Source organism: Pseudorca crassidens, chromosome 7 (assembly GCF_039906515.1).
Source record: "Pseudorca crassidens isolate mPseCra1 chromosome 7, mPseCra1.hap1, whole genome shotgun sequence".
NCBI lineage: Eukaryota > Metazoa > Chordata > Mammalia > Artiodactyla > Delphinidae > Pseudorca > Pseudorca crassidens.
Genome location: NC_090302.1, coordinates 55,805,936 through 55,831,643, shown reverse-complemented (window position 1 = coordinate 55,831,643; position 25,708 = coordinate 55,805,936). Strand labels below are relative to the sequence as shown.

Here is a 25,708-nt window from a genome sequence, read left to right as displayed (position 1 = left end):
GGATACGTGTTAGCTCTTCTCTAAATGTTTGATAGAATTCGCCTGTGAAGCTGTCTGGTCCTGGGCTTTTGTTTGTTGGAAGATTTTTAATCACTGTTTCAATTGCAGTGCTTGTGATGGGTCTGTTAATATTTTCTATTTCTTCCTGATTCAGTCTTGGAAGGTTGTGCTTTTCCAAGAACTTGTTCATTTCTTCCAGGTTGTCCATTTTATTGGCATAGAGTTGCTTGTAGTAATCTCTCATGATCTTTTGTATTTCTGCAGTGTCAGTTGTTACTTCTCCTTTTTCATTTCTAATTCTGTTGATTTGAGTCTTCTCCCTTTTTTTCTTGATGATTCTGGCTAATGGTTTATCAACTTTGTTTATCTTCTCAAAGAACTACCTTTTAGTTTTATTGATTTTTGCTATCATTTTCATCATTTCTTTTTCATTTATTTCTGATCTGATCTTTATGATTTCTTTCCTTCTGCTAACTTTGAGGTTTTTTGTTCTTCTTTCTCTAATTGCTTTAGGTGTAGGGTTAGGTTGTTTATTTGAGATGTTTCTTGTTTCTTGAAGTAGGATTGTATTGCTATAATCTTCCCTCTTAGAACTGTTTTTGCTGCATCCCAGGTTTTGGGTCGTCGTGTTTTCATTGTCATTTGTTTCTAGGTATTTTTTGATTTCCTCTTTGATTTCTTCAGTGATCTCTTGGTTATTTAGTAGTGTATTGTTTAGCCTCCATGTGTTTGTATTTTTTACAGATCTTTATCTGTAATTGATATCTAGTCTCATAGCATTGTGGTCAGAAAAGATACTTGATACAATTTCAATTTTCTTAAATGTACCAAGGCTTGATTTGTGCCTCAAGATATGATCTATCCTGGAGAATGTTCCAGGAGCACTTGAGAAGATAGTGCATTCTGTTTTTTTTGGATGGAATGTCCTATAAATATCTATTAAGTCCATGTTGTTTAATGTATCATTTAAAGTTTGTGTTTCATTATTTATTTTCATTTTGATTGATCTGTCCATTGGTGAAAGTGGGGTGCCAAAATCCCCTATTATTATTATGTTACTGTCAATTTACCCCTTTATGGTTGTGAGCATTTTCCTTATGTACTGAGGTGCTCCTATGTTGCGTGCATAAATATTTACAATTGTTATATCTTCTTCCTGGATTGATCCCTTGATAATTCTCTAGTGTCCTTCTTTGTCTCTTGTAATAGTCTTTATTTGAAAGTCTATTTTGTCTGATATGAGAATTGTTACACCAGCTTTCTTTTGATTTCCACTTTCATGGAATATCTTTTTCCATCCCCTCACTTTCAATCTGTATGTGTACCTAGGTCTGAAGTGGGTCTCTTGTAGACAGCATATATACAGGTCTTGTTTTTGTAACCATTCAGCCAGTCTATGTCTTTTGGTTGGTGCATTTAATCCATTTACATTTAAGGTAGTTATCAATATGTATGTTCCTATTACCATTTTCTTAATTGTTTTGGGTTTGTTATTGTAGGTCTTTTCCTTCTCTTGTGTTTCTTGCCTAGAGAAGTTCCTTTAGCATTTGTTGTAAAGCAGGTTTGGTGGTGCTGAATTTTCTTATCTTTTGCTTGTCTGTAAAGGTTTTAATTTCTCCATCGAATTTGAATGAGATCCTTGCTGGGTAGAGTAATCTTGGTTGTAGGTTTTTTCTTTTCATCACTTTAAATATGTCCTGCCACTCCCTTTAGGCTTGCAGAGTTTCTGCTGAAAGATTAGCTGTTAATCTTATGGGGATTCCCTTGGATGTTATTTGTTGCTTTTCCCTTGCTACTTTCAATATTTTTTCTTTGTATTTAATTTTTGATCGTTTGAGTAATATGTGTCTTGGCGTGTTTCTCCTTGGATTTATCCTGTATGGGACTCTCTGAACTTCCTGGACTTGACTGACTATTTCCCCTCCCATGTTAGGGAAGTTTTCAACTGTAATCTCTTCACATATTTTCTCAGACCCTTTCTTTTATTCTTTTTCTCCTGGGATCCCTATAATTTGAATGTTGGTGCATTTACTGTGTCCCAGATGTCTCTGAGACTGTCCTCAATTCTTTTCATTCCTTTTTCTTTATTTTGCTCTGCAGTAGTTATTTCCACTCTTCTATCTTCCAGGTCACTTATCCATTCTTCTGCCTCAGTTATTCTGCTTTTGATTCCTTCTAGAGAGTTGTTTTATTTTTTAATATATTTATTTATTTATTTGGTTGCACCAGGTTCCAGTTGCGGCAGGCAGGCTCCTTAGTTGTGGCATGAGAACTCTTAGTTGCAGCATGCATGTGGGATCTAGTTCCCTGACCAGGGATCGAACGCAGGCACCCTGCATTGGGAGCATGGAGTCTCATCCACTGCGTCACCAGGGAAGTCCCTCTAGAGAGTTTTTAATTTCATTTATTGTGCTGTTCATCATTGTTTGTTTACTCTTTAGTTCTTCTAGGTCCTTGTTAAACGTTTATTTTATTTTCTCCATTCTATTTCCAAGATTTTGGATCATCTTTACTGTCATTCCTCTGAATTCTTTTTCCGGTAAACTGCCTATTTCCTCTTCATTTGTTTGGTCAGGTGGGTTTTTACCTTGCTCCTTCATCTGCTGCATATTTCTCTGTCTTCTCATTTTGCTTAACTTACTGTGTTTGGGGTCTCCTTTTTGCAGGCTGCAAGTTCATAGTTCCCATTGTTTTTGGTGTCTGCCCCCAGTGGGTAAGGTTGGTTCAGTGGGTTGTGTAGGCTTCCCGGTGGAGGGGACTGGTGCCTGTGTTCTGGTGGATGAGGCTGGATCCTGTCTTTCTGGTGGGCAGGACCACATCTGGTGGTGTGTTTTGGGGTGTCTGTGAACTTATTATGATTTTAGGCAGCCTCTCTGCTAATGGGTGGGGTTGTGTCCCTGTCTTGCTAGTTGTTTGACTTGTGGTGTCCAGCACTGGAGCTTGCTGGTCGTTGAGTGGAGCTGGGTCTTAGCATTGAGATGGAGATCTCTGGGAAAGCTCTCGCTGATTGATATTACACGGGGCTGGGAGGTCTCTGGTGGTCCAATGTCCTGAACTCGGCTCTCCCACCTCAGAGGCTCTAGCCTAACAGTCGGTAGGAGCACCAAGACCCTGTCAGCCACACGGCCAGTTACATGGGGAGTTTCTTGCCTTTTGGCAAGTCTGAGGTCTTCTGCCAGCATTCAGTAGGTGTTCTATAGGAGTTGTTCCACATGTAGATGTATTTTAGATATATTTTTTGGGAGAAGGTGATCTTCACATGTTACTCCTCCACCATCTCGAAGGTCCTCTGGGTTTGGTTTTTTTGTTTTTGTTTGTAGCTTCCTTTCTTATCTCTGGACACTTTAACTTAAAGATATATGTCATTCCTGCTAAAGATGGGGGTTGATGGCTTTTGAGCAAAGACCTGGAATACCTCTGGCAACACTTTGAAGATGAATGAGTTAATACATGTAAGTGCTCAGAAAAGGGCAGGAACACAGTAAGCACTTGATAAATGCTATTATTATTTTTAAAGACTTAGATTCTGCCTATAAATAGTCAAGAACTGAGTATATTTATACTTCTCCCGAACACACACACACACACACACACACACACACACACACACACACCCTTCTGTGCAGTGGATGCTGAATGAATTGATCAGATATGTCTCCCTGCCCTCTAGAAAACTGAGATCTAAAATAGACACAAGTGACATTGAGAGCACCAGGAAGACACAAGGACAAATTGCCCAGTTATCTTAGATGATAGCTAAAAATAAATATTAACCACGTACACAGATACCAGGGAGTGTAAAAAGTAACCTGCTGATTTTTGGTGAAAGGAAGAGGGAGTGAGCACTAGCTCTCATCAGGTAGGAAATACTTCTTTAAGAAAGAATTTCAATACAATCTTTGAAGTAAAGATGTATATATGGCACGGATATGATGAAACATTTTTTTGTTAAATTTTTGGGAGGAGTATAAATGAGCACAAACTGTGAAAAGTGATTTTATATTAAAATAATGCTAATAGCCATGTGGAAAATATCAAATATGTATGATTTACTAAGTGTTTTCTAGGTGCTGAGCTCATGCCCTGTGCTTTTACATTCTGTGGAGGTGAAAGGAAGATTCATTTCCCTCTCCACAATTTTTGCTTTTTGAGAACCTCCCTTGTGCGTCTCTGTGTTATGAGTTGCTAATTTGATTAGTTACAGCCAAAGTCACTCACTGAGTCACGGGTCACTGGAGAGCAAGGTGACTGTGTCTTGAAGGGCTGCTTATAACCTGTGGCCTTCTCTTGAAGTTCTTTCCATGCCATTAAGAGTAGTTGCCCTGGCCTGCTGGCCTGCCTGCCTCAAAAATCTCTCACATCTTCCCCCACCCACAGTATTACAGCTTCTGCTTGTGACTGGGTGGGTGGGGCAGATTTTCTTATCTATGAGTTTGGATGGATAACTTCAGGGACTGACGTGCAAACCTGGACTCAGTTTAAGACAAGGGAGCAAGAAACAAGAATTCCCTATTCTGAGTCATGTTCTCCAGTGCAAATTATCAGAGAATCTCCAAAGTGGGGAGAGGGGAAAGGGAAAGATTATGTGCTCATCCAGTTGTTAATTTAAAAAAATGGAGTTCATTTCCATTTGGCTACTGATTCCTCTGGGTACAGCTCACTTAGTCAAGAACTTAAAGAGGAGCAGGGGTGAGTAGCTCTAACTACTGACTCCATCCTCTTAATATACCTTATCTTGCTTAAACCACCCAAGGACCTTAGGAGGTAGGAAAATTTCATATTCCAGTAATAAATAAGGAAACAGCTGGAATATGGGGTGGTTGGGGAGCTTTGAACTCATGTCCTTCATGGGTACAGTATTCTGAATTCTGCACTGGGATCATCACAAGAGGATGATTCTCTATGTAATCACAAAAGTCTAGGGATGAAGCAACATACATGGGAAGAGAGATATGTTTCCCAGGGGGACTTCAAAGTACCCAGAAGTAGAAGAAGATAAGAAGAATTAGGTTCTGAAGCAGCCTACTGAAGGTCTTGAAGTAGTTAGACTCATTAGTCTCCTTGGAGCCAATTTTGGTCTATCTCTAGCAATCCATCAGTATCTGAAGCATGCATTTTGAGTACTCACTTTATCTAATTTTATGTTATTTTATCTACACTTATTGTCCCTTCATTTGATATCCTCTTATAATCATTTAATCCTATTCTGTTGTAGATTATTTCTGTAAGCTCTGGGGCTTTGGAGGGGCATAGAGTAGAATAAATGGATTCATAGGAGTAGTGTGTTACAGGTGAGGGCTTGGCCTGCTCCAGCAAGGTAGCTCAGGACAAGATGCTGGTCTTGGTTGCTGAGTTGGTAGGTGATTTCAGAGGTAGGAGGGCCATGAATCAGGATCTGGGCTGAGGCTTTGACTTGGGATATATAAATAAGGGAAGAGATGGGAGAGATGTTCAACTAAAAGAATCGGCGAGAAACAATGCGACTGACAGGGACTGATTTCCAAAATATACAAACAGCTCATAGAGCTCAATATCAAAGAAACAAACAGCCCAATCAAAAAGTGGGCAGAAGACCTAAATAGACATTTTTCCAAAGAAGACATACAGATGGCCAACAGGCACATGAAAATACACTCAACATCGCTAATTATTAGAGAAATGCAAATCAAAACTATAATGAGATTATCACCTCACACCAGTCAGAATGGCCATCATCAAAAAGTCTGTAAATAATAAATGCTGAAGAGGGTATGGAGAAAAGGGAACCCTCCTACACTGCTGGCATGAATGTAAATTGGTACAGCCACTATGGAGAACAGTATGGGGGTTCCTTAAAAAACTAAAAATAGAGTTACCATATGATCCTGCAATCCCACTCCTGGACATATATCCAGAAAAGATGAAAACTCTAATTTGAAAAGATACATGCACCCCAATGTTCAGAGCAGCACTATTTACAATACCCAAGACATGGAAGCAACGTAAATGTCCACTGACAGATGAATTGGTAAAGAAGATTCCATTGTATGGTACATACATACAATGGAATATAACTCAGCCATTAAAAAGAATGAAATAATACCATTTGCAGCAACATGGATGGACCTAGAGATTATCATACTAAGTGAAGTAAGTCAGACAGAGAAAGACAAATATGTGGAATCCAAAAAACTGATACAAATGAACATATTTACAAAACAGAAACAGACTCATAGACATAGAAAACGAACTTATGGTTATCAAAGGGGAACGGTGGAGAGGGATAACTTAGGAGTCTGGGATTAACAGATACACACTACCGTATATAAAACAGATGAACAACAAAGATATACTGTATAGCACAGGGAACTATATTCAATATCTTGTAATAACCTATAATGGAAAAGAATATGAAAAAGAACACATATATATATATCTGAAACACTTTGTTGTACACACTAACACAACATTGTAAATCAACTATACTTCAGTTTGAAAAATAAAATTTTTAAAAAAGAATGAGCAAGGTTTGGGGGAGGGACAGGAGCACACACCCTACATTTATGTAATATTAAAGATGTCTCCACAGCCTCTTTCTTATTAGGGAAATGGCTGAAAAGACATCATTATCAGCAATACACAGTGGGGAAGCTGGACTGAGGGTGACATTCTTAGGAAAAGATGAGTAAATTTTGGAATTTCAGAGGTGGAAGTGATCTTAAAATTTGATTAGCCCAACTTCCTGCTCAACGAGAAGTATCTTTTCCAGCAGCTTTGCTAGATAACTATCTTGATGAATGTTTCACATGCACTTGGAAACAATGTGTATTCTGCAGTTGTTGGGTATAAATTTTATATATGTCAATTAGATCAAGATGGCTAATTGTGTTGTTCTACTCTTCTATTTTCTTTTTTGTGTGTTCTACCAGTTATAACAGAGATGAGTTGAAATCTCCAAATATAATTATGGATTTGTTTATTTCTCCTTTTATGTCTGTCAATTTTTGTTTTATATATTTTGAAGCTATATGGTTAGATGTATACACGTTTAGGATTGTTACATTTTCCTGTTGAACTGATTTTTTCTATCATTATGAAATGCCCCTTTTTATCTTTAATAATACTTTTCTTCTTGATATTAGTAACCTGCTAGATAACTAATTTTTGGTTAAACACATCTGTGAATGGAAACTCTTACTTCCAGAAGCAGTCATTGCCACAATTAGACAATAAGAAAGTTAAACTTTCATTGGGAGGATCATCCTTACGCCAAGTCAAATTTTGCCTCATGGTAGCTTCAACCCATTGGTACTTGCCTCGTTTAGCAAAACAACATATGGTAAGCATAGTAGTTAAGAACGTGGGCTTCAGAGTCGGAAAGGTTTGACTAGGCTTAAGCCAAGTGGTGGTTACGTGACCTGTCAAGCCTCAGTTTTCTCATTTGTAAAATAGGTATGATAATACTTATCCTTAACAGGGGTGTGAGGATGATTAAATGAGTTAGGTACCTAGAACTTATTAAATAGTCAGTTAGTACTGTCAATTATTATTATCTCTTTTATGTGACAAAACCCTTCAGATATCTGAAGATCACTGGCAAGACCCCGTATAGTCTTTCCACCTCTTAGGTAAAACATGCCTACTTCCTTCAACCATATCTCACAGGACATAATTTTCAGCCCCAGTTCCAGATAGCACTCTTCGGATACACTTTGTTTTTGCCAGTGTAACATGACCTATATTCCAGATATTATCTAAGCAGCACAAAGTGTAGCGTGACTAATTATTTCCTATGTGCTGAGTACACTTCAGGCCGAACACAGGGTTTTAAAGCAGCCTAAGGTCATAAGATCGATTTTGTTGAGTGATCTACTGCCCAGCTAGGTTGGCTATAACAGACGCCTTATCACTTGGAGATGGTCTCCAGGTTGACCCAAGACCTTTGTTGCCCCTTAGTCAACAACTACTACTTGTTCAGTCGGTTATAGATCCAGTCAACTACACTATTATTCATCCCATGTTTTACCATTTTATGCACAAGGTGTGTGCTGTGTGGGTCCTGGGCCTGTTTGCCCTTAGATCAATCCCTCAGTTTCTGCTCTATACGGCGGGAAGGCTGACTCCTGCAGGCTGTGTATCCCAGGCTCGTGACAGCCAACAGCAGGCATTTGGGAAGATGTGAGAGTTAGCAGGAGGAAGGAGAATGAGTGTTTCTCCCCCATACTCTATGCTATAAGGCCTCTCCAGCAGCAGCCACAGCTCTTCCCTGGCTCCAGATACCACTGGACAGGCCCACTTGGGTTCCACCCCTGGGCCCATTAACCCTGCCTTCCCCCTGTTCCTCCAACCCAGCAGTGTGGTAGCAGCTTCCTGCTTTTGCTAACTGGTGATTTGCCTCCCTAGTCCCCATTTGGCTTCTCAGTCTGTTCCATCAAAAGAATTACTATTTTCTGGTTTCAATTTCCATTGGTTTAAATGGTTTCTGTTATCCCAGTTGTCTCTATAATTCAAATGTTACTGGCAACTCTAGCATTTCTGAAATAAAGATAAGCTTTATTATCTTTACTATATGTTTTACTACTATATTATCTTTACTACTGCACATAGTATCATCTGCTTTATCATCATAATGACCCTAACTAAGGTGAAAAAATGTAGTTTTACATGCATTAATCTTAGAGAATCCTGACAGGTTTCTAGTAGTCACTGAAAGAAATCTTTTAGGATGGCTCTCAATTGGTCTGTTAAATGGCCTGGGGAGGAACATTAGGTTAAACAGTTTGTAATTCCCAGGAGCTTTCTTCCCTTCAAAATTCAGGATATTGTTTTCTTAACTCAGGGTTTCCTTATTCCCTTCAGTTTCCCCAAGGGAGAAAAGACACTGAGAGCAGATTTAGCCCCATTAGTAAGTTTTTTTAGCAAATGCTTTCTCTGGGCCTAGAGGCTAAATGTACAGACATCATTTCACTACCGAGTTGCTTCTCTCGGGCTGTTCTCCTCCCTATGCCCTCTGCCATCTGACTTCCCCTTTTAGGGTGAAGGCCATTTCTCTTGCGGAAACAGAAACTATGCTGCCACCTTCCTCCACTTGTTGAAGTTGTACTCTATCTATCTTGGGCCTTTTTGTTGATTTAAAGTATGTCTGTAAGCCTCAGCCTGCTCACGCCTTCAGGCTGGTTTGGCCCTTCTGTTCTTAGTACCTGCTCTGTGTCTATCTGGGATCCTTGCTCAGGCCAGTTCTCAACCTGTGGGCTCAATCCCTGGCTTCTCAGGGCCTCTGTACCCTTTTTTTCAGTCGTGCTCCCCGGCCTTCTTCCGACAGATTTCTAATTGCCTTGGGGTTGCAACCTGGCCTTTGAAAAACTGCAGCCTTCTGTTATTGTCTCTTCTAGACTCTCTAGCCATGCTACCTGGCAATTTTTTCCCTGTCCTTATGAAATCAATTCTCTTTTCACTATATTTAATATGAACTGTTGCCCAGACAACAAATAAAATGCTATAAACCTATTTTCAAGGTGTATGCCAAAACTTAGGCATTTTAAGGACAAAGCACATCCTTCCTCTAGTCTTGTTCTATGTAAACGCACCCTAACTGGAGTCCTAGATCTCCCCTGCTTCCTTCAGACACCCCTCATCTGGGTAGAATATCCTTATGTGCTGGTCTTCAATCTTTTTTTGTTTGTTTGTTTGCATTTCTCCTAAAACAATCGTGATGCAGTGTGCTCCTTCTCACACATTTATTAAGTTCATTCTTAGAATATATCATAGGTTTCTATATTGGAAAAATATACGATGTTTAGACCGTTATAAACACATATTTTTAGTAAGGCAATTATTTCACTCTTTACAAATGCATCCAATGTCACCTAGAAATCAAAGAAGGTGTCTTTCATACACACCACCATCCATTGAAAAATACATATAAAAATTCTTCTCTAATGGTCAGAACTTTACATTGTTTCTTTTTATTCCTCGAATATCAGTTCCCATTCCACTTCTGCAGAATTTTATTCTAATGCAACATGTTTGAACACTCTTTTGGTGATTATCCTTTTGTTTCTTTGCAACAACAAAACATGTATAGCTATTGAAATTAAATTTTTTTTCTTGTGACCATGAGGCTTTAAGTGTTCAAAGTTTTCTTCTGCATTGAAATCTAATTTCCATTATTATCAGTACATGTAAAATCGAAACATAAAATATTATGAATATTGATAATTATTAAACATAAAAAAGTTTACTGGAAATGTATCTTTTAATGGGATGGATGGGGCTCTCTTTTTCAATCTGTTCATGAATCTGAGGATGCATATGACTTATGGTTGGAATGAGACAAGGTTCAGTATCAATTCTATTTCTATTTTTCATTTTTTGTAGCTATAAGGGCTAAGGAATCTTGCTCATATGAATAAATAGGTGGGAATGGAAGAAGTTCGGTTATAGTAATATCATTTCATTCTTTGAAAGCCTTATGATTTATATGACAAAAAATTACTTTATTTTTTTATTATCAGCTGTTAACTCTATTAGGGCCTCCTTCAATTTTGTTGAAAACAGAATTTGATACCTCCTGGTTTGCAGAAGGATTTGTTAGTCATTACAATTTGGTATGGTATCAATATTTCCAATCATTCTTTTGTTTATCACTATGGAGGATTTTATACCTCAGGGCAATGCACTGTATTCATGATGGGTGAAAGGGAGGCTTTTTATGAAGTGGGTAAAGCAAAAATAAAAGAGGAAGCGTTTTAGGAGAACCCCAAGAGCCTTGCCTGGAAGGCATATTCTCAGGCACACTCAATTTGGGGAACGAGTACTAGGGGAAGATGAAGATCTAGAAACTAATTTCCTAAAACCGCCTATGCTATGCATCTCATAGAAAGTCTTTGTGATCCCATATACTCTAGCTGGAAGATCATTAAGGGTTTAAGGAATTAATTAATTAATTAATTAAGGTTTGAGGAATAAATCTGTTCCTCACCTGATTCATCCCTGGTCTAGATGAGGAAGCAGGCAGAGTGCCCTCCCATGGATGAGGGACATCCCTCAGCCCGAGCGAGAAAGAGGGGGACTGGTACCAAATTGCCCAAAGACCCTAGGTGCATTATAACACTCAAATAGAGATCAACAAACATGGGGCAGTGATTTAGGGGTGCAGATACCCAAGTACACTAGGGGATTGTGAGGATGTAGAGCCCTCTCTCTTCCAGTTGACTGAACTCAGACTAACTTCAATGCTCTGAAGTTCCTCCCAGTTGATGCCTGTTTGTAGGAAATGCAATAAAGATAGAAGGCAGTTACATCCAGCTAAGGGCTTTCCTGATGACTCACTATTAGTTGAGATGTAAGAGGGCACCATCCCTGCAGTAATTGAGGGTCTTTGATCCAAACCTCTGGGCACTCACCGTATGCCAAGCACCATACTCAGCTCTTTATGTTCATTATCTCTTTTAATTTTTACAATAATCCTATGTGGTAGATGCTACTATTGCTATTCTTTTATAAATAAGAAAAATGCTAGATTAAGAGAGGTGAAATAACCTGCCCAAGGTCAGGTGAAAACAACATTCAACCTCGTGTCTAATTATTCTAGTTTGTCCTTCTTTATACCAGATCATAAAGTCACCCCACTGCTGTCAAGGTCAATGGTCTTTAGGGACCAAAATCCACAGACCCTCCAGAAGACAGAACATATCCTCTGAGTGTAATGTGTGGAATAGGGAGGGGACAGAGAAAAACTGGCATAGTTTAACTCAGACCAGTCAGCGAAGGCTGAAAAACATAAGCCAATGAACAGAGCCAAATCTATTCTTCTACAGTTGTTATATGTCTTTCCTCAAATGACCTTTCCCAGAACAAACAAGAACTTGAAGATTCTCTTCAGATTTAGGTTCTTGGCTCGTGTTGTGGTGGAGAGAGCCCTCAACCCAGAGGAATGGGGACAGCTATTGATTCACTGGCTCCCTCAAGCTACCCATTTCAATTCTCTGGACTTCAGCTGTTTCATGTGCAATAGATTAGGCTGGGACTAGAGTAGTTTCCAAACTTTTTAGACTATGACCCAGAGTGAGAAAAAAATTATCACACCATGAGCCAAGATGCACACACACGCGTGTGCGCACGCACACACACACACACACCCCTCTGAAATAATTTGTTTCACAAAACAACACTAATCCCTACTATGTGATGCCCTGATATATTCTATTCTATTCATTCGGTTCATTCATTTTATTGGTAAAAAACACCCATCTGGTTGCTACTCATTAAACTGATATTTTAATCTGTTAATGAGTGGCAAATCATGGTTTAAAAAACTCTGGACTCTGAAAGAGTAGTTTAATATCAAGTCAGTATTGTTCCTGTGAATTAGGCAAAACTTAACTTTGGTACTCTCCCACCTTTCAGGGACTCATTTTCCTGGCTTTCTCTAGACCAGTTTTATTCCCTCTACCCCTATTTACCCTAACCTCCACTGCTTTATACTCAGATATCAAAAAATATTTCTGAGCAGGTGCTTTTGTTTTCTCTGAGGTATCTCTGTCTCTTTATAGCCATCCTCCTAGTTTTGGTTTGAGCTTGTTACTTGCAGCTAATGCAGGTCCTGTGTTGGAGAGATGCCTCCATGTATTCTAGTCCCTGAAACTACTCACCTTTGACTTTCAGAGTCAGGTACTTGTAGTCCCAGGCGATCCCATAGATGATCAGGCAGCGGTACTGCCCTGCATCTCTCACTTGGACTTGGGGGATGTGGAACAAGGCCTTCCCCAGGGGCAGCTGCTCCTCCAGCAAAATGGCTCTTTCACTGAGCAAGGTTGTATCATTTTCCACCTTTTGCAAACTGGCTTTTAAATCTCCGAGTTCCACATGACCTCCGGTGTCAAAATCACACTCCAAGGTCACATTGCCACCGTAGTCTACCGTGTACATTTCCTTTGGGACCGTCACTGTGAATAAAGCTGAACAGAAAATAAGACATTCTCAGATTGTCTGCCTTCACATTTCAGTTCTGTACAGAGTGGGACCTGAGGAGACCTATCCCACCCCCGTTTCCCAAGAGATACCTGTCATTATCTGGGCATTTGTGAAGGTTCCTTTCTCTCCTTTGCCCCCATCCATTCTGGGAAAGAGTAGAATTCTTGATCTGCTCTGAGGTAGTTCTCACCTCTCAACACTCCTCACCTGTGCAGCTGACTGCCTTCCTACCCCCTATTATCCAGGCTCATTTTCTTCATATGGGTCAAATTACATCATTATCTGCCAAATTCTACCTCCTCTCACCAGTGATAGTAATAATAACTACCACCCATTGAGTTCTTACTAGGTGTTAGGCCTCTGCTAACACATGATCTCTTTTAGTCCCCCCAGGAAGCCAGTGACGTAGAGCTATCTTCTTTTTAGAAAATGAAACTGAGACACAGAAAGGTTAAGCAACTTGCCTAACATTGCACAGCCAGGATCAGACCCAGGTATTGTTAAGTTCAAGCGCTCTTAACCATCATATCATACAAGTCTACTGTAGAAGTGTCTTTTCTGTCAATAAGAGGAAAGAATGGAACTAATACTTAGTGTATACCTACTATGTGCCAGCCACTGTTCTAGGCTCTTTATAACTATATCATTGGGACTTCCCTTGTGGTCCAGTGGTTAAGACTCCACGTTCCCAAGGCAGGGGGCCTGGGTTCGACCCTGCATGCTCAACTAAGATCCCGCATGCAGCAACGAAGATCCCGAGTGCTGCAACTAAGACCCGGAGCAGCTAAATAAATAAATGTTTTTTAAAAAACCTATGTCATTTAATACTGAAAATACAAGCATGAAACATGTATTATCATTACTGTTTTATAGTTGAGGAAACTGGGTCAAAGAGGTTTGCTCCAGGATGTACAGTTAGTAAAGTTAAAATTCTGAGCTAGTCCGATGGTTGACTTCAAAATCTGTAGTCTTTGAAACAGTATTTCCCAAAACGTGAGGCACATACTTCTAGAAGTATGCAAAATGATTTTAGATACGGCAGAATCAAGGCCCAAAGGGAGTTGGATTATTCGGAGAGGAATTTATTCCCTCTTCAATTCTATTCCAATCCTTCAAATTACATATAATTTGCAACTAGACTCTCACGTCTCTAACAATGGTTATTTTTCTTTTTATTTTATTTTATTTATTTATTTTTGGCTGCTTTGGGTCTTCGTTGCTGTGCGTGGGCTTTCTCTAGTTGTGGCGAGCGGGTGCTACTCTTCGATGCGGTGCATGGGCTGCTCACTGTGGTGGCATCTCTAGTTGCAGAGCATGGGCTCTAGGTGCGTGGGCTTCAGTAGTTGTGGCTCGCAGGCTCTAGAGCGCAGGCTCAGTAGTTGTGGCACACGGGCTTAGTTGCTCCGCAGCATGTGTGATCTTCCCAGGCCAGGGCTCAAACCAGTGTCCCCTGCCTTGTCAGGTGGATTCTTAACCACTGCGCCACCAGGGAAGCCCTATTTTCCCTTTTAATAAAACAAGAAGCTCTCAGGCAGATATTATTATCTGGGTAGAATTTAATAGCACCACTTTACTTTCATTGCATTTATTTTTGCTCATATCCTCTATTTACCTGTACCAGTGATACTGGTTTTCCATTTACCACAAGGGTAGATTGTTTTGTTCAAAAAATAAAAGCTCAGTTGATTTAGATAATTCTATAAAAACAATAGCACAAAGAGTAGTCAAACACGGCAAAACTAATGAAAGTAGTGTATGCATGAATAAATTGTGATAAATTGTACAAAATTATGCTGCTTCCATTATTAATGAGTGGTTAGTCATTAAGACTGAGTGTAAGATCTCGAAGTAGCTTCTGAATTGTGACAGAAGATTAGATCAAATTATGTTCAGTAGAGCTTACTTCATTAATCCATTCATTTAATCAGTCAAAACATCCACTTATATCTGGGGATGGCTTCTAAGAATATGCTATTTGAGTGGTTGTTTCCACATAAAACGTGGTATGGAAAGAGCTTGGGATTTAGTGACAGATGAACCTGGGTTCAAATTTTGACTATATCAGGATTATGAGCCCTTTGATCTTGATCATGCCATTTAAACTCTATGAGTCTCAGCCTCTTTATCTGTAAAGGTCGAAGATAACATCTACCTGTCAGCATTGTGGGGAAAACTAGACAAAATGGCACATATGAAGTGCCTTATTTTGGCAGGTAGTCAGCAAACTTTCTTTTGTACAATGTTTTAATTCTTGAGAAAGTGGTATTCGGACCACCCTGGATAACAGATTTCACAGTATAAATAGTTCGGGGGTTTTCTGTTGCTTGAGTGATTCACATCATAATTCTCTTCTGACTGGAGTTTTTCCTCCTACCATCCTGCAAATCTTTGAAGGCAGTGACCAGGTTGAATTTGCTTTGGCGTCTCCAGTGCCTAACACATACTAAATTCCAGTTAAGGGTTTAACATAAAATGACAAAAACGGGGAGAGGGAGAAACAAAAGGATGAGCCTCCCCATATTCACTTTTGCTTTCCTCTCATCAAACAGCAACTTGCCCCAAATTGCACAAACTGACATTCTTTTTTTTTTTTTTGCGGTACGCGGGCCTCTCACTGTTGTGGCCTCTCTCGTTGCGGAGCACAGGCTCCGGACGCGCAGGCTCAGCGGCCATGGCTCACGGGCCCAGCCACTCCGCGGCATGTGGGATCTTCCCGGACCGGGGCACAAACCCGTGTGCCCTGCACTGGCAGGCACACTCTCAACCACTGTGCCACCAGGGAAGCCCCAAACTGGCATTCTTAATCACCATACAGCACAGGTTAGAGTGTAGTGCACACACTTGAGTTTTTATCAAAAATTAATGACGAGCTTATATATTGCCTCCAACCCCTGTTTTAACCACAACTAGAACATTAGCGTGCCTTTCTGACAGAGATCTATGATACAAAAAGGAGTTCACAGCTGCCTGGTATTCTTTTGTGCAGGATGGGGGTGGGGGCAGGCTACAATGTGAGTGCTTCTGTGTAAAACAATGCCAATTCAGCATTTGCTTGGCCAGGTTGAGAAGACTCTGGGACGATACATGTGAGAAAAGATGCCATGCTTCTGAATTTCCCGCATGATTCCATTTTGTGGAATTCCCTGAACACTTGTAATAACTCTCACTGGTGTCTCCGTAATAGGATACTCTTTAAAGTAGATTCCTTTATGATAAGAATCATCTCCAAATACTTGAGTTATTAAGTCCCCTTATAATTAAAACAGAGCTGCCTGATACCAAATCCACTCTACCCTGGAGAATAATATTTATTTATTCATTATCTAATATGTATTAACCATATTCTATGCACCAGGTTCAGGAATTTACACTACTTTTACTCTCCTCATGGTACTTCCTTCTCTTATTTTATTACACATGATGTAACAAGAAACAGGGAAGAGAAATGGGGCTTGCAGGGAAGGTTAATTGCTGAGCCTGAGATTTAACAAGAATCAGAGGACTTTGGGTATAGTCTCTATTGAATTTATTTAGTAGATTTATTTACCACACTTATACTTTCTTCCCATGAGAGAAGGAACGCCTCTAACTTCCTCTGGAACTCCCCATAGCATACAGCAGAACTTCCCTCTTCACTGTCTGGGCCTTTGAAAAAAAAAATCCATTTTCTGCTTGCTTTTCCCCTCTGCCTTGTGCAGCGTGTGTGTGTATATACAGAGGCTGGAAGCATAAAGTATGCTACCTCTCAGGCAGGTGACATTTTCCATCTAATGTTCACAAGAGGAAAGAGCAATTGGCAAAGATGAATCACATATCTGAGTCGCTCAGAATAACTAGAAGATTAATTGTTAGTTGGTCTATTTTGCCCCAACTAAAGCTTGTAAGACATGCAAAGCTTTGAGCTTGATTACTCGATACAAAATGACAAGTTTAGGAAATGCAATACTAAAATATTCTTACTTATTGTAAACTACAGAGGAAATCAAAACACTCTTGCAAGCAATTCTGTGAAGAGGTTTTTCTCAAGCTTGGCTGCACATTAGAATCACTAATGAGAGGGCCTCAACCTTGCATCATAAGAATCACCTGGGAAGCTTTTAAAACACACTAATGCTCAAACCCCACTTTGGATCCTCTAAAATTAAATTCTAATTATTTTGTGAGGCCAGCATCAATTAAAAAAAAAAATTCCCTAGGAGTTTCTAAGGTGCAGGGAGCATTGAGAAACCATTGGCTGGACAAATAAAACACCTGCACTTGCAAACATTTTTTACCATCCTGCCATCCAAAGTGTTGTCCTCAGTTTTCCCTGGGAGCTAGTTAGGAATGCAGAATCTCAGCCCATGCCCTGGACCTAGAGAAGCAGAATCTGCATTTTAACAAGGTTGGGGTGATTCACATGCACATTGACATCTGAGAAACAGAGTTATAACACTGGTTTGCATTTGGACTGTGACTGGGAAGTAGAGTGAAAGATAACATTTATTAAACTCAATGAAGCAGACACTGGGCTAAACTGTACATCACCATTTCATGTTCCCAAAACTCTGCAAGGTAGGAGTCACTACCCCCATTTTACAGATGGGGAAACTGAGGCTTAAAGAAATGATACAACCTGCCCAAAGTAAAAAAGTGGGAGCTCATGGAGTTGGAATTCAAATTCATATCTCTGTGTGTTGAAAGCTTGTACTTCTAACAGATAGGACTATATATCTACTGGCATGTGTATACTACATACATGAATGAAATAGATATACTTTCCAGCTTTATAATAAGGAAAAGACATTTGTTTTCTATTTCATATGTCACATGGTTATTAAATTAAACTCCAACCTAGCATTGAACTCCTGATGTCATCAGACAAAGGAGAAAACTGGAAAGTTTCCACAACTGAAAATTAAGCCAGTAAAACATTCATTTGGTCATCTTGACTAAATTAAAGGGCAAAGGACTTGGCCAGAGCATGAAAAATTAATAAATGCACGTTCTTTAGACAGATTAAAATAGCTGGCTTGAGTAATGCTGGAGCCTTTCTGAAAGTTCTTGGGGGAAGTTCGCTTTTTATTTGCAGTCGGGGCACCGATGGAGTCAGACCTGTCACATCTCCAGGAAACACAAAACAATTTATTTGCATTACCTACCAAGATAGCTTCCTCTTTAAGCTAATTTTATACCTTTTTTTCCCCATTAACAACAGAAGCTTAAGTGTTTACAGACTTCTTAAGGTATTTTGAAAGGTGAGGATGGGTGTAGGCAGTGAGGGGAGGGGGGACTGCTTTACACAGCCAGCCTTCAGAAAGCTCTAGTTCCTGGTTTAGAATAGATGCTGCTCTGATCACTTGACGCATGCACTCCTCTTAGCAGGAATGCTGCATGAGACATCTTGTCTATTAGAAATCCCTTCCCCAACCTGATTCTTCTACTTTCTATACCTCAGGGGTCAGCAGATATAGTTTTGGAGGTCAGCTATAGGCTAAGTGGAGTGACCCAGGGTGTGGTCCCTGCCCTAGAGTGACCTCAAGCATCACCCTGGTCATGGGCTTCCTGGATTTTATTCTTCTCTGGTGGATGAAGAAAGAAGGAGACATCAATGAAAGACATAAGACTGGGGTTACTTTTTCCTTCAAGACATGACAAAGTACAAAAATAAATATTTCCCCTTAAATGTGTCTGGGTAACAAGATGTCCTTAGGTTTTGAAACGAAAATATAAGGAAAAAATTGAACTACAACACTACAGTAATAAAAGAGTGAGTGATATAAGTGAAAGAATATATACATAGATCAATAGCACAGAAGGGCCAGAAAAAGACCCACACAAATATGGACAATTGATTTTTTACAAAGGTGCAAAGGCAATCAATGGAGAAAGGATAGTCTTTTCAGTAAATGAACAAATGGGGCTGGAGCAACCGGATGTCCACATGCAAAAAAAAAGCCCCAACCTATACTTCACACTATACAAAAATCAACTCAAGATGGATGGTCAACCTAAATGTAAAATGTACAACTATAAAGTATTTAGAAGAAAACATAGAAGAAAATCTTTCAGGTCTTGGGTTAGGGAAAGAGTTCTTAGATATGACAATCCATCAAAGAAAAAATTTGATAAATTAGGTATCTCCAAAATTAAAATCTTTCCTCTGCAAAAGACACTGTTAAGAGAATGAGAGGGACTTCCCTGGTGATCCAGTGGTAAAGAATCCATCTTCCAATGCAGGGGACGAGGGTTCGATCCCTGGTTGGGAAACTAAGATCCCACATGCCTTGGGGCAACTAAGCCTGCGCACCACAACTACTGAGCTCGCGTGCCTCAATGAAAGAGCCTGCATGCTGCCAACTACAGAGCCCACGCGCCCTAGAGCCCGCATACCACAGCTAGAGAGAAGCCCACTCCCCGCAACAAAAGATCCCACATGACTCAACAAAGATCCTGCTGCCACAACTAAGACCCAACACAGCCAAAAAAAAAAGAGAATGAGAAGATGAGCTACAGACTGGGAGAAAATATTTGTATATCACATATCTGATAAAGAATTTGTATCCAGAATATATAAAGAACTCTCAAAACTGAACAATAAGAAAATAACCCAATTAAAAACAGTCAAATGATTTGATATGCCCTTCACCTAAGAAGATATATGAATGGGCAATAGGCACATGAAAATATGTTTATCCTCACTAGGTACTGGGGAAACACAAATTAAACCACAGTGAGAAACTTCTACACAACTACTAGAATGAGTTAAAAAAGAAAAATAACAATGTCAATACCAAGGGCTGTCAAGGATGTGGAACAATTGGAACTCTCATACTTTGCTGGAGGGAATGCAAAAACAGTACAGATTCTAAGAACGGTTTGATGGTTTCTTATAAAGTTAAATATGTACTTACCATATGACTCAGTAATCCCACTCATAGGTATTCACCTAAGTGAAATGAAAACCTATGCTTCCACAAAAACCTATATACAAATGTTTATAGCAACTTCATTTATAATTGCCAAAAATAGGAAACAACCCAAAAGTCCCTCAAGTGGGAAATGAATAAACAAAATGTGGTGTGTACCTACAGAGTAATACTACTCAACAACAAAAAGGAATGAACTATTGATTCATATAACAATATGGATAAATTTCAAATGCGTTATGCTAAGTGAAAGAAGCCAGACAAAAAGAATATCTAATAAGTGATCCCATTTATATGACATTCTGGAAAAGTTACAATGACAGGATAGAGAATAGATCGGTGAGTACCTGGGCTTAAAAGTTGGAGGAGGGTTTTTGTTTGGTGATAGAACTGCTCGGGATCTTGATTGTGGTGGTGGCTATATGACTATGCGTTTGTCAAAACTCATAGATGCTTTTATAAAAAAGAGTAAAATTTTACTTTATGTCAATTTAAAAATAAATATTTAAAAAGTGAAATGAAAATATTTTCCAATAGCTTTTCGCTTCAATCTTTAAATTATTTTATAGATAAAATGGTAGAGCATCCACAGAGCACTCAAGTAAGGAAAGAGTTAATTTTGCCTGTCTCTAAAAATCCCAGCAGGGCAGGGTCTCTTAGAAAGGAAATATCAAGTGTTCCTTTAGCTGCCACTGCAAGGGCAGGCCTGGAGTAAGCAGAATATTGGGGTGTTCTCCAAGGATGGCCCCAAGTCAGTGTCTCTAATGCCAGACCAGGCTGAGCAGCCCAAGGGAGGGGGAGAAACGTGACTGGGATCACCTGGAATAGAGGGAAAAGCTCTTCAAAAAGTTATCAGTGCCAAAGAAGCCATTCTTTCTCAATGAAAGGCAGAATGTTGGATGAATTCCCATGGGATCGGGGCTGTTATCATAGAGGACCTAACCCGCTTTGTCCACCTCTGTCCTCCTCTCTTACCTAAATGGTGTTCACCCACTATAATGCACTCATGGTCCTGACCGCATATGTGAATAGTCTAAACTACCTTCCCCAGGAAAGCAAAACTCTGAAACTGCTTTCCTCCTTGCTACCCACACCCTCCAGTAGAATATCTTTCTCCAAAATCCAAAGGCATAGCTTTAAGGTTCATTATTCATTTAGGTGCAAGGAAGACTCTGAGTTTCCAATTCAAGTAATCCACATTAATGTGTGAATGACCCATGGCTGCTACTGTTGCTTTTTTTTTTTTTTTTTTTTCCCCAGTACGCGGGCCTCCCACCGTCGCGGCCCCTCCCGCTGCGGAGCACAGGCTCCGGACGACGCGCAGGCTCAGCGCCCATGGCTCACGGGCCCAGCCGCTCCGCGGCACGTGGGATCCTCCCGAATCGGGGCACGAACCCGTGTCCCCTGCATCGGCAGGCGGACTCCCAACCACTGAGCCACCAGGGAAGCCCTACTGTTGGTTTTTAAAAGAGGAGGTGTCCCCCTGACCTTTGTCTCCTCACTGTCCCTGACAGAAGAAAAAAGGACAGCTTCTTGGCAGCTCACCTTTCAGGACACTCAACCCATGCCCTCTTGTGTCAGTTCAGAGGTGCATGGCCTGAATGGTCCTGTCTTCTTGTTACTACCTTTATTGGAAAGTGGGGATAGATGGATTCTTAGTCCCTGTTTCTGTAAGACAGGGACATGGGTATGCACATGCCACCCTGGGCACCATTCTTTTGGCTGTGCTTATAATAGCTGGTAATCACACTTCCTCTCAAAGAAAGCCTTCAGCTCAAGGACTACATTCTCATCCTTGGCTTCAGCTAGGGGTCATCACCTGTTCCTCTTTCTCAGGCTCCTCCCTTGGACCTTTCTTACCTGCTGTCTGATGAAGCGGCATTCCCAGGCTCATAATTAGCAGGAGAAGGAACATTTTCTGTACCGGATCTGAAACAGACAATTGAAAGTCTCAGGGCCTTCTGCAGTTTTTCTGGGTCTCATGATTTGGTCATTTGCTCACTTCTGAAAACAGAACAGGGAAATGACTGGTAAACAAATCTTTTGGGGAGGCAGTGGACCATGGTGGAGTAGAGCTGGGAAAAGAAGTTAAAGGGTGATTGCCTAAAGGAGAGGAGAGATGGGGTAAGAAGAAGCGAGGCACCCTTTATCGATCCAAGTTAGAAGCTCATATGAACCAGTGCTCATGAGTTACCCACACAGCTGGTTATCTGTACCTTTCTGTTTCTTCCATAGTTTCAGTGTAGGCCCTTGAAAACCAGTCTTGTTCATCAGATGAATAATGTACATCATCTTTTCCAGCTGGACTGGAACTCTGTGAGTTGGACACTCAGTGCTCAATAGAACAGAGCTGGATTCTCAATAAATACTTGCTAGTTGGCTGAGCAGGTAAAGTTGTCAAGCTCTTTAGAGTGCTGTGATCCAGTGTGCCCATCACTTGAACTACCTGTTACTAAGAGGTGCAGACAGGGATTGCAGAGAACTGCAAACCCAGTTGAGTGGGTGCCAAACCTTAGTCCTGCTTCACCTTTCGTGCTTCCACTTTTGCTCACAAACTTTCCCACCCAAGGACTTCTCACGGTTGAAGGCAAAAGGGACAGGGTATACCACTGTCAGCTTTTTTTGTCCTCAAAGCGGCTTTCAAAATTTTATTAGCCATGTGCCACCAGGGAAGCCATACATCTAAATCAGGTAAAAGCAGAGCTGCTCTGAGTACAATGGAAAGCCAGTGGAGGATTTGGATCAGGAGAATGACACGATCTCATTTACATTTTTAAAAGAGGATTCAGTTTTGGTGTAGACAATAGACTATTGTTGTGAAGGAGAGTGGGATGGGCAAGATTGGAGGCAGAAAGATCAGTAAGAAATGTTTTCACAGAGATGATAATAGTTTGGACCAGAGTGGTGGGGCTAGTGGAGGTGAGAAGGGGTCTGTTGAAGGTTTTTTATATTTACACATTTTAAAAATGTATTAAAATTTTAAAATTGGTTCCTTAAATTTATTAAAACTTTTAATATCTTTATTGGAGTATAATTGACATACAATAGAGGATTATATGTGTGTGTGTATACATATATATTTAAGACACAGATGATTTAGTGGTATGATTCAGTGGTTTTTAGTATATTCTACAGAACTGTGCAACCCATACCACTGTCTAATTTTGGATCATTTTCATCACTGCAAAAAGGAACCCAATACCCATTAGCAGAACCCCCCCAATTCTTCTTCCCTCTCCCACCAGTCCCTGGCATTCACTCATCTCCGTTCTGTTTCTATCAATTTGCTTATTCTGGATATTTTATATAAATGGAATCATACAATATGTGGTCTTTTGTGTATAGCTTCTTTCACTGAGCATATTATTTTCAAGACTCATCTGTACTGTAACACATTACCAATACTTCGTTCCTTTCTATGACTGAATAATATTCCATTGTATTAACACATCACATCTTTCTTATCCATTCATCAGTTGATGGACATTTGTTTCCACTTGTTGGCTATTATGAGTAATGCTATTATGACATTCATGTACAAGTTTCTGTGTAGACATGTTTCCAAATCACTTGATTATATATGTAGGAGTGGAATTGATCAGTTAAATGGTAACTCTATATTTAACTTTTTGATAAACTGCCAAACTGTTTATCAAATATATGATTTGTAATTAATTTCTCCTATTCTGTGATTGTCTTTTCAGTTTCTTGGTAGTGTTCTTTGAAGCACAAATGTTTTAATTGTAAAGTACAAATTAATTTAATTTTGATGAAGGCCAGTTTATCTGTTTTCTCTTCTAATTGCTTGTGCTTTAGGTGTCATCTCTAAGAAAATATTGCTTAATCCAAGGTCACAAAGATTTACGTCTATGTTTTCTTTTGAGAATTTTATAGCTTTAGTTCTTATATTTAGGTCTTTGATCCAGTTTGAGTTAATTTTTGTGTATGGTGTGAGGTAAGGCTCCAGATTCATTGATTTGCACATGGACATCCAGTTGACTCTGCATAGTTTGTTTAAAGGAGTATTCTTTCTCCATTGAATTGTCATAGCACCCTCACCAAAAATCAATTGACATTAAATGTATGGGCTTAGTTCTGGAATCTCAATTCTATTCCATTGAACTATATGTCTATCCTATGTCAGTATCACAGACTGTTGATTACACGGAAGCTTTGTGGTAAGTTTCGAAATCAGGAAATGTGAATCTTCTAACTTGTTTTTCTTTTTTTTAAGACTTTGTGTGTGTGTGTGTGTGTGTGTGTGTGTGTGTGTGTGTGTGTGTGTGTGGCTATTCTTGCTCCCTTGCATTTCCATGTGAATTTTAGGATCAGCTTGTCTATTTCCACACAAAAGCAGCAGCTGGAATTTTGAAAGGGATTGTACTGAATCTGTAGATCCATTGGGGAATATAACCATCTTTATAATTTTAAGTCTTTTAATCCATGAATGGGGCATGTCTTTCCATTTATTTAAGTCTTCTATATTCTCAAGAAGATTTGATGGGAATTGCTGACAGGATGGAAATGTAGTTTGACAAAAGTAAAGAAATCCAGGAAAATTTCTAGGTTCGGAGCTTGAGTCACTAGGGCAATGGAGATACTATTTATTAAAAAGGAGAAGACTAAGAATGAAGCAGATTAGGGAGCAGAAATCAAAAATTGTATTTGGAATATGTTTGGTTTGAGATGTCTATTAGACACTCAAGTAAAGATGTTTAGTAGGTGGTTGGACAACTGGTGATCCAAAGTTTGGGGCAGAGATATAAATTTGGGAGTCATCAATGCATAAGTGTCACTTAAAGCCATGGTGCTGCATAGTACCACCTAAAGAGAGATAGAGAAGAGAAGGTGTCAAAGGACTGAGATATGGGGCATTCGAACACTTAGGGGTCTTTGAGAGGGAAGGTACTAGCAAAGAAGATTGAGAGAAGGGATATAAAGGTAAATTAACCATCTCTTTTATTTTCTGTATTCTGATGCTTTGACATCTGGAATCTTGCTGACTTTAGAGGGACTGCCCCCTCAGGATTAGCCAATTCCTAGAGACAGTAAACAACTGTCCCCTGAGTGTGCCTTTCATATGCAAACCAACCAGTCCAGAGTCCTACCTCCAATCACCTTTTTATTGGGCTCTCACTCTCTGGGTCACTATCTATCTGCCCTAATCACCCTAGGGTCAGTTACCAGATACCCCTATGCCCCCAAAGTCTGCTGAAATTATACAAACTAGCCCCATTCCTTCCTGTGGAACCCACAGTAGAGGCTCCTGCGTACTTTTCTCCCTCACCCTCTGCCTCCTGTGTGATCCTGGTATTTGCCTGTATGGCGCACTATGGTGTGGCATGCCCCTTTCTCTTGGGATCTGTGAGTATAACGAACTATTTTTTCAAAGGCAGTCACCTCCTGATCTGTTGGCCTCACCATGCCTAAATAATAGATATAATAATAAATAAAATAATAGTAATAAATAATAATAAAACCTAGAGTTTAAAACATAGTGCTGGAAGGAGGGAGTGATCAGTTGAGCCAAATGTTTCTGAGAACAGGATTTAGCAGAGTATGAAGGTCATGGATGACCCTGATAAACACAGTATCAGTAGATCTGGTACAGATAAAAATAGGAACTAAGGAAGTGGAGACAACAGAATATAGGCAACTTGTTAGAGAATAGTGCTATAAAAGGGCGCAGAGATATGAGGCAGTAGCTACAAGCGAATGCAAGGTCCACAGTGGGCTGTATTCTTGTTTTTAGTTTAGGGAGGGAAATATTACAGCAGATAACAACTAGGAACAGAATCTAGTGCTTTCTACCAGGAAATGCTCAAGACACACCTTAGCTAGACTTG

General features: G+C 39.9%; 1 protein-coding gene across 4 annotated transcripts in view; it reads right to left on the bottom strand.

Moving 5' to 3' along the window:
- The window catches only part of PDCD1LG2 (programmed cell death 1 ligand 2), a 117,074-nt gene that overhangs the window by 59,872 nt on the left and 31,494 nt on the right, over nucleotides 1-25,708 (bottom strand). For all 4 annotated transcript variants that reach the window (XM_067744312.1, XM_067744313.1, XM_067744311.1 and 1 more), the window contains exons 2-3: nucleotides 21,723-21,791; nucleotides 12,633-12,938 (exon numbers count right to left, since the gene is read on the bottom strand). In XM_067744312.1, coding sequence (XP_067600413.1) covers nucleotides 12,633-12,938; nucleotides 21,723-21,777 — 361 coding nt within the window. In that variant the 5' untranslated portion in view covers nucleotides 21,778-21,791. The remainder of the gene's footprint in view (nucleotides 1-12,632; nucleotides 12,939-21,722; nucleotides 21,792-25,708) is intronic.